At 42.6% G+C, this 8,680-nt stretch overlaps 1 protein-coding gene across 1 annotated transcript; it reads left to right on the forward strand.

Annotated features, from left to right (window-relative positions):
* The first annotated feature begins 321 nt into the window (after positions 1-321).
* LOC147431262 (F-box/kelch-repeat protein At5g15710-like) lies at positions 322-3,236 on the forward strand. Its single transcript, XM_086493878.1, has 2 exons — positions 322-440; positions 944-3,236. The coding sequence occupies exons 1-2, from the start codon at positions 393-395 to the stop codon at positions 2,126-2,128; spliced, it is 1,233 nt and encodes a 410-aa protein (XP_086350004.1). The 5' UTR covers positions 322-392; the 3' UTR covers positions 2,129-3,236.
* Positions 3,237-8,680: the final 5,444 nt, after the last annotated feature.

Genomic DNA, 8,680 nt, shown 5'->3' on the forward strand with positions numbered 1-8,680 from the left:
AACGGTATTTTGGGATTTTTTGAAATTTGAAGGGTATTTTGGTAATTCTCACAAATTTTAGGGGCATTTGTGCAATTTTCCCAATGTTAATTTGCAATTTAGATATATCCTTGAAATAAGATAGCAATATTGATTGAATCCAAATTAAAGAAAAATAACTATGGATTTACCTCCTATAAATAAAAGAAGTTAATGCAAATTAAATTTTTATATTGTAAAAAAATGATAAAGTTGGTATAACCCTCAACCTAAATATCAATGCAATAATCTCATCATCAAAACAAATAGAGATGTGTTCCTCTTACCAATAACCACTGAATGCCAACATTGCCATCACAACTAAATGACCATGTTATATATAGGGCTTTTTGCCTGTGAAGGCCTAAGAACTGATGGATGCTGTGGATATGGAGCTCATGAGAAGACCACTAGAGAATCAGGTAATTTGATAATCAGTTTTATACTAAAATTAGCGATATTCTGAGTCTAGGTTGGCTTGTATAAGAGCATTAAAAACAATGAAAATTGGAGGTTAATGAGTCACCCCTTAATCCAACTTTATCTAATTAGAAAGTCACTTCAATGCAAGTATCACTTGGCCTTAAACAACACCAAGTCAAATTAGAGGGAGCCAAAATAGCTATTAGCTACCTTAATTTAATATTAATGGTAAGTGACAGTTTTTCCAAATAGAGTATACAGGATATTATAAAGTGATTAAGACTCCTTAATCCATGTATTACCTATGATTATATATAGCAAAAAGCCTCTACTTTCACTCTTGAGCATTTTCCATCAAACTACAGCACATGATTTTGTGTATATGGTCATGATTATTGCTGTCAATGTTGTATTTGCTCTTGTATCTGAAATCCTGCAGCAAAGATATCTTAAGTGGCAAATGCAGTCAATTTTTTCTCAACAGGTCTCTGCTGTTATGCAGATGGAGGTTTTTGAGAGCCATGGCAGTGCTCCTGGATTTGAAGAGGAAGAAGAGCCAGCCATATCATCAACATGCCCATCACCTGCTCTAGAAGAAGGTACATTTGAAGGCTCTCTTTGGAGAGACCTGCCGCAAGATCTCATCGACAGAATTCTAGCCTTCTTGCCTCCCATCTGCCTCTTTCGGCTCCGCAGCGTATGCCGACGATGGCACTCTCTCTTGAATGAACATGGATTCCTCTGCCTCCTCTCACAACTCCCCTCTCATGGGCCTTGTTTCCTCATGGCACGGAAGGACGGCGAAGTTTGGCAGCGTGCTCATGTGTATAGCTATCCCATGTGTGTTTGGCACTCCCTTCCTCTGGCTTTCATCCCCAAAAAGACGCATTCTCTTGTCGCCAGTGCTGGCGGATTGCTCTGTTTTACAGGGCTGGAGGGCCGCCATGATGAGCTCTTCGTCTGCAACCCATTCCGACAAGAGTGCCGACGGCTTCCCGATATGCATCATATGCGACAGCTCGGATTTGTGAGTATGTTCATGGATAAGAGAGCTGTGTGCTACAGAATTGTAACGGCAGGCGATTGCGGCTATGTCGGCAGCAACAGACCAGCAATCCCCACAGAGGTATATGACTCTATCACGAACACATGGGCTGTTTTCCATAGCTTCCCGGCTCGAAGTCTTCACTCTTTGCGGTCTGCTTATTGCAACGGCAGGCTCTATTGCCTAACTCTATCACCGAGCACAGTAGTAGCCTTTGATATAGACAAAGGGATATGGGAATCGATACCTGTGCGCATGCCGCGCGCTCTCCTGGATGCGTTTTTGATAGCAGGAGAATGCGGCCGCCTTCTGCTTGTTGGCAGAGTTGGATTGTATAGTGTCCATCAGAGCATGCGCATTTGGGAGCTGAGCTTTGTGTACATGGATTGGGTGGAGGTAGGAAGGATGCCTCACATGCTGTTCAAAGCATTGTTAAGGTCATCTGCAGAGAGCTTTCAATGCTTTGGCTATGGTAGCTTCATCTGCTTTTCTGCGCACAAGCAGCAGCGATGGCTCATGCATGACTCTGTCAAGAAGACATGGCACTGGTTTAGCAATTTCCCACTTCTCTCAAACTCTTCCTGGAAGAAAGTGAGGGGATTCTTCTTTGAGCCAAGGCTAGATGCAACTTTGAGCTCATAGGGATGAAGATATCCCTTTTCAAGCAACGATGCGACTGGGATTCGAACGTGGGTCTTTACGCACACATACATCAACCTTAACCACTAGGTTACAATCCTGATGTCCGCTTTGCGAGAGGAGCAAATCTCTCAAATGCTGACAGAATGAGAGTCCTTATCATAAAACCAGATGGGAAAACATAATGAGAGTTTACATGGCCGAACTTTGCGCCTTGGAGAGCTGACAAAATGCGTTCCAAGTGACATGGCTTCAGGAGAGCCCCAATCGAACCAACAAATTAGCAGACATATTTTTCCAATCAAAATGGCACATTACTTCAAAAGCTCTATAATCATGAGAGCAGCCACTTGGGTTCCAAGAGTGAAAAATAAAAAACTAACCAGGCTGGAGATGGATATGGTAATTTCCCTTGGGAAGTGCCAATATAAGCAAGGGCAGAAACCGAATGCGTCTTCATGTCAACTTACTGAAAAAGTCAGTGGTGTTGGGAATCAACCACTACAACAAACAGTAGTAAATACCTTCTTTAGAGCTTCATCATATAAGTGCATGGCACAAATTTTATGGTAACAACAACTAAAGGTCAAAACTATTGGTATGTCTTAAGATTCAAACAATGTCTGTCGGCACGAAGGGATTTAGATGCTTTCTTTATGCCTGTCGGCACGAAGGGATTTATATGCTTTCTTTATGCATCATGTCCTGCAGCTTCAGCTTAAGGTCTTACAAGGCAAGAATCACCTACATCTATAAGTCCCATTGATGGTGCTCTTATTGAATCCTCCTTATGTAAAGAACCCAACTCAAAAATGAGAAGTTTTGAACGAAGACAATCAGAGTAAAGCATGTAATTATGTCATGTGATTTTTTCACACATGTACACACAGTTGAACAACTGCCTAATCAAGACAAAAACATGACCTTGAAGGCCAAATTTTGTAGCTATTATACCTCAACAGATGTCATTGCTAATGTACTTCTGTGAGTGCGATGATACAAAATCCTATCGAATCTATTTCGCATCCTTTCCTGTATCTTCACCTTTGGGTTCTAGCCCTAGATAACCATGCTTTAATCAATGTTAAGAAAAAAATTAAGTGTTTAAACATCACAAATCCCTTGAAAACAATGCTCACTTTGCATATATTTAGACTATTTTCACTCAAATTGAAAGGATTTTTTTTGTTCTCTCGCTCCCAACGGGCCACTTTCAATCTTTGAATAGCTCATGGGTCTTCTTCGCATGTTTTTGCACTCTGATTTTTGGCTATTTTTTCCACACCCAACTGGTTTTCCGAAAAGCAAGCTCACAGAGCTGTGCCTGTAAAAATGGTCAAGTTTGCGAACCCAACCATTTTTGTGTGCACAGAGAACATTGCCCTTACATGTTTCATGTGCCGAAGCTGTGAGAAGCGCCGGCCTTGATTGCAAGATGAGCTAATTATCCCACCCTCTGCTGATACAAGCAGAGCAAACAATTCTTCTTCTTTGCTGCTCTCATGCTCTCAGCAAAGGGGCTTCAGCGTAACTTCTTGAGCATCGACTACTTATTAACGGAAACCCTGCTCTATGAGCGGCATCATAGGCGGACGGACCAGGGGCCGCCCCTTCTCACGCTCCAGACGTACACGGGACCTGCTTGTGTGCGGGCTGGTGTGGCTGTTGGCCGATGGACAGGGTAGCTCCTGGATCTGGGCTCTATGGCAAGATGTGCAGCTTGTTGATGGGGTGGCCCTCCGATGCCCATCTGTAAGTGAAGGGTGGGGATTGCGGACCGTAGATCTTGGCGACGTAATCGGCGTCGTCTTGCACACGTGTTTCAAGTTTTTTCACCTGGAAGAGCTCATAAAGTGTCTTGTTTTCCGCCGCCTAGTGTGAACCAGCGGAAGAAACAAGCTTTCGTAAATTTGCCACCGCCTAGTGTGAACCGTGTGGAGGAGGAAAAGTGAAAAAGTGAAGGGGGCTGAGAGAGGCCATCAACTCTTCCGGGGGGGTGTCAGAAGAAAAATGAAGGGCCCGGCAGAAGAGTGCCTTAACTCCAACCACTCAAACTTCGCCATGGAGGATCGATGCCCCTTTGCATTTTTCTTCAGCCGCCTAGTCTGAACCCACCCTTAGGGTCCACATTCTTCGGAAGCGTGTGCAAGAGGAAGTGGTTAGGACGTGTGCCTCTCAAGGATGAGTCACGTTTTCAAATCCCATGGATGGAAAATGGGGTATCTTAGATTACTTTCAAAATGCGGGTACCCAAGATTACTTTTTGTAATCTCGAGTACCCTACAATACAAAAAGTAATCTTGAGTACCCACATCTCAGATCTATGGCTCATAATCCCCTCACTGTAGATCCCACCCTCCCATGTCCATGTCACTTAGTCCCCAAGGGGGACCCCTCAATGGCCTGCATCTTTGTGTTTGTCAGCCGTTGGTTTCTTGGGTAAAGGCTCTGGGTGAAGGCTCGACTTCAAATATGGTGTTCGAGCTTAGCTATGTTTTTTGGGGAAAAGTAAGAGGACATATCAAAAAAGGATGGAAATAAAATGATACAAAAATCTCTCAAGTAGGGGGAAGGGACACCCCTAGGATCAACAATGTTTTCAGAGGAGATGCTGTGGACATTGACATGGGTGGTGGTAGGTGTAACATTTAATGGCCTAATAACTTATGTGTAGCGGAAATTAGCATGAACATAGTGGGCATTTCATTAGAGTAGATTCCTAATGAGAATTACAAGAGTGCTTGGGTGGAGAGAGTAACAAAAAGCATAACACCTAGTTAGATAGCATCGACAATACTTTCAAAAGAAAGAGCAATTAAGCTATTGACAACAGTTGAGGACCGGATTTTCATGGAGCCGGTCCCCCCTCCAAAAGGCTTTGTATTATGGTTTCTCCCATCAAGAGAGACATTGTACAATACAATTCTTTGTGTTCCTTCAAGACTAGCTAGTGCAATGAAGATGGAAACTTCATGCACTAAGCAAAACACTTAACAAACACAACTTGAATTATCCCCGTTCTCAGACCCAAGACCTCACACACCTTCGAAGATGGTGAGAGCTAGCAGGGTATGAGAGTAGATTGAGAGGAAGAAGGAGTATCTTACGAGAAAGATGTACATCTTCTCACATAATCACTCATATGTAGCATAGCTTAGCTTAGTAATTAGCTTGGTAGAGGAGATGAGCATGCATTGAAGCTTGGCTCTTGGTTGGATTTGCATCCACATGCCAAGAGAGTGTTGATGTAGGCTTCTATCTCACAAGCTTGGAGTAGGTGATGAGTTCTCCATTAAAGCTTGGGAAGAGATAGTCTTCTCTTTCTTCACACATGAGCTTGTGTGAGTGTGTGTGTGTGATAATGCCTTGCAAAAATCAGCCCCCTCTCTCTCTCTTGGGCGAGCCCTCTTGCTAAATGCTCTTTCTGAAGCCTCATTGGCCCTCCCCAAGTCAAGCCAATTACAATTAAGGAGCATAAGTGATAGCCTTCTGACATGTGTCCCCCTTTCCCCTTTTGTGAGAGCTTTAGGTAATTAAATAATTAAACTAAAATCTCATTGGACCCCTTTGCCTCCTGGCCAATAGGAATCAGGCAAGCCATGGGGCTCCTGAATGCTCATTGGACCCCTTGGGAGACTGCCGAATAGTTTTCTAGGAGACTTAATTCTCATTGGTTTCTTTTATTAAATGTTTTTAAATTAATTAAACTAGATTTACTCTAGCTTAATTTTCATTGGTCCACTTCAAGGGTCATCCAATAGAAATTGGGCACACCTTGTGGGCATCTGGCCTAGGGGGCTGACGTGTGTCCCTCATTCCCTTTGTGTAAAGGGAGCCTGTGTGTGTGTGTGTGTGTGTGTGTGTGTGTGTGTGTGTGTGTGTGGATTTCTCTCTCATCCCCTACCTTTAGGGCTCGCCCCCTCCCATGTAGGGATGTGCAAAGACTTTTAGGGCACACACAAAGCATCCAATTTTCCCTAGGGTTGACCTTTGGACACAACCTTTGAATTTTGGAACCTTAGCATTTTGGAAGTCTTAATGGGCTGAACCTTAGGGTCTTTTTAGCCCATTGTTGCACATGGCTCTTTTGCAGATGGCCCCCCCTTTGGATCCCTATTTTCCCTCCTTTGGATCCCTACTGTGGCCGGTCTGCTAGCTTAACCAATATTCTAGCTTTTTCTGCCCTGGCCTTCCCCACATTAAATGATCAGTTTAATATGAGAAAATCATTTAGGAGAATTAGATATTGATTATTATGACATTACCTCTCTCTTGAAATCATAGTCGTCCTCGACTATGGTGTAGAGAAGATAAAGCATGTTCATGAGTCCTTTTCTTAGCGGGTAGAGGATCCCTATGTTACCCTACGACATCATTCCACAATGGATGACTAGTCCATTTGGCGCTTGAGAGCCTGAGGCTGCCGCAAGCATGTCTGCACATTAGTCCTATCAATCTTCCATAGTAGAGTGACAAGCTCTACTTGGTGTTTGGGAGACGTCGTCTCCGCAAACTTGGTCTAAGCATACATACTACTTCATTTTTGTGCACAAATAAAGAAAAAGAGAGTCTTATAAGACTGTTGAGCCAGCAGGGGATCACACCCACATTTTTGCTCACACTCATCATTTTGTAACCATTGATTGTAATAAATGTCTTTCCGACATTAATTTTGATTTGAGCCATTCATTAAGTAACGGGACTCAATTGAGTTTCCAGCTTGTAATCCCGAAGTAATTTCACTTGCTGATGTAATTAGTTAGAGATGTTCTCACCTCCAAGGCTGAGGTATATAAGCCAAAGTTTTTGTAACCTAGGGATTCAGATTATTAATCAAAGTGAGTTTTTGAGCGCCGTGACTGTGTCTGAGAGAGAGAGAGAGAGAGAGAGAGAGAGAGAGAGAGAGAGAGAGAGAGAGTCTTATCTACTTGCTACGCGAGCTACGGAGCCGCCATTGGAGAAGCGACACCGCCATTGTGTTAGCAATGGCGAGAGCTACGCACAGATACCAAGAGTGCGCGCTATTGGCTTCTATGTGTGGTAAGTTCCTACGAGCTTCGGTTTGAGTTTTCTTCCAACTCGTGTGTCGGAATTGAGCGTGCAGCATATCTATAGAACCACAACGAGTAGAGCTACACATTAGTACCATCGGGGTCAAGTTTCGGTCACCTGTATATTTCGGCCTGTCTTCATACGCGTTTACCGCACGGAGTGGTTATAGGTTGATTTTGCAGTTCAAGTCTTTAGGGTATTGTTCTTACCTAGTGTATAGACTCCCCCTTGAGTTTGAGATCGATTCAATGATTCTAGATCCTGTTTCGTATAGCATTCGTTCGTAGTACGGATTTCAGTCACTTGCGTATTTTAGAACTTAGATTTGATTTCCTTAGTAGTGATTGTCATTAGAAGGTTGAGTAGGTGATTTGACACCCACCTAGTTGTTTCCATGCGCCTGCAGGTCAAGCTCCGTCCTCGTCTGACAAATTCTGTTGTTGGTTGAGTTCTCGCTATTTAGCTTCCGCTAGCGGCGTAACCGCCTTAACATTTGGCGCCGCTGCCGGGGACGAGAGCCCTAAGTAGGTGACCTTAGACTAATCCTACGAGGTGAGTCGTATAAACTACTTTGTATACTTTAGTTAGAAAAGATCTAGGAGTGGTGGACTCTGAAGATCTCGAGAGATACTAGGAAGTGGGGTATTCCTGGGTCTTCCGTGTTGACAGTATTTTTAGTTTAGCTTAGATTTGTTTGTTGTTTTGTTGGTGTTGAGTAGTTGTTGATAGAAGAAGAATTTGCTAGTCCGTGAGTGGCTATGGATCTCTTTAAAATCACAATTACCAAACCCATTTTATGATTAGGAATAGCTTAGGTAGGACTTCATTTGATCCTGATCTAGAGCTAGTAATCATTGGAGTATTTGCTTGATATGGTTGATTGCATGTTAGATCACTAAACCGTCGAGTTAGTACTGAAACTTGCAATAAACAAAAGTCAGAGAAATTTTCTGTGTATCTGGGAGTTGCTGAGCACTTGAGAAAGCTTTAGGAAGGATTCTGTGCCAAAAAACTGGAAATCTGCAACTTTAGACATCATACGCGTATGATGTCTAAATGACCAAACAGAGACCAAAATAGAAATTTCGACTTTACCAGAGTGTTCAAAAGGGGGGTTATACCCTAATTTCAACTTAAAACAAGAGCATTAACACTCAAAGAAACCCAAAAAGACAAGTCGGAGTCCAAGAAACGCAAAGAATAGGAAATTTTGTATTCAGATCTTGTTTTTACATTCAAACCTGACAAAAACACTTGAAACTCAATTATAAACATTGGAGAAGGCTTATAACCAAGAATAGTCAAAATCTGGGACAAAAGACATCATACGCGTATAATGTCTTTTAGCACATCCATTGCTTATTTTTTATATCTGACATGACAAGATTGTTACAAACACTGTAGAAAGCATAAATATCAAGTCTTGACCCAAATTGATGAAAAAGACATCATACGCGTATGATGTCTTTTACCTAATTTTGGACATATTTTGATACTTTGCCA

The sequence above is a fragment of the Adiantum capillus-veneris genome, chromosome 21 (genome assembly GCF_014529385.1).
Source record: "Adiantum capillus-veneris isolate H3 chromosome 21, ASM1452938v2, whole genome shotgun sequence".
In the NCBI taxonomy this organism is placed as follows: Eukaryota; Viridiplantae; Streptophyta; class Polypodiopsida; order Polypodiales; family Pteridaceae; genus Adiantum; species Adiantum capillus-veneris.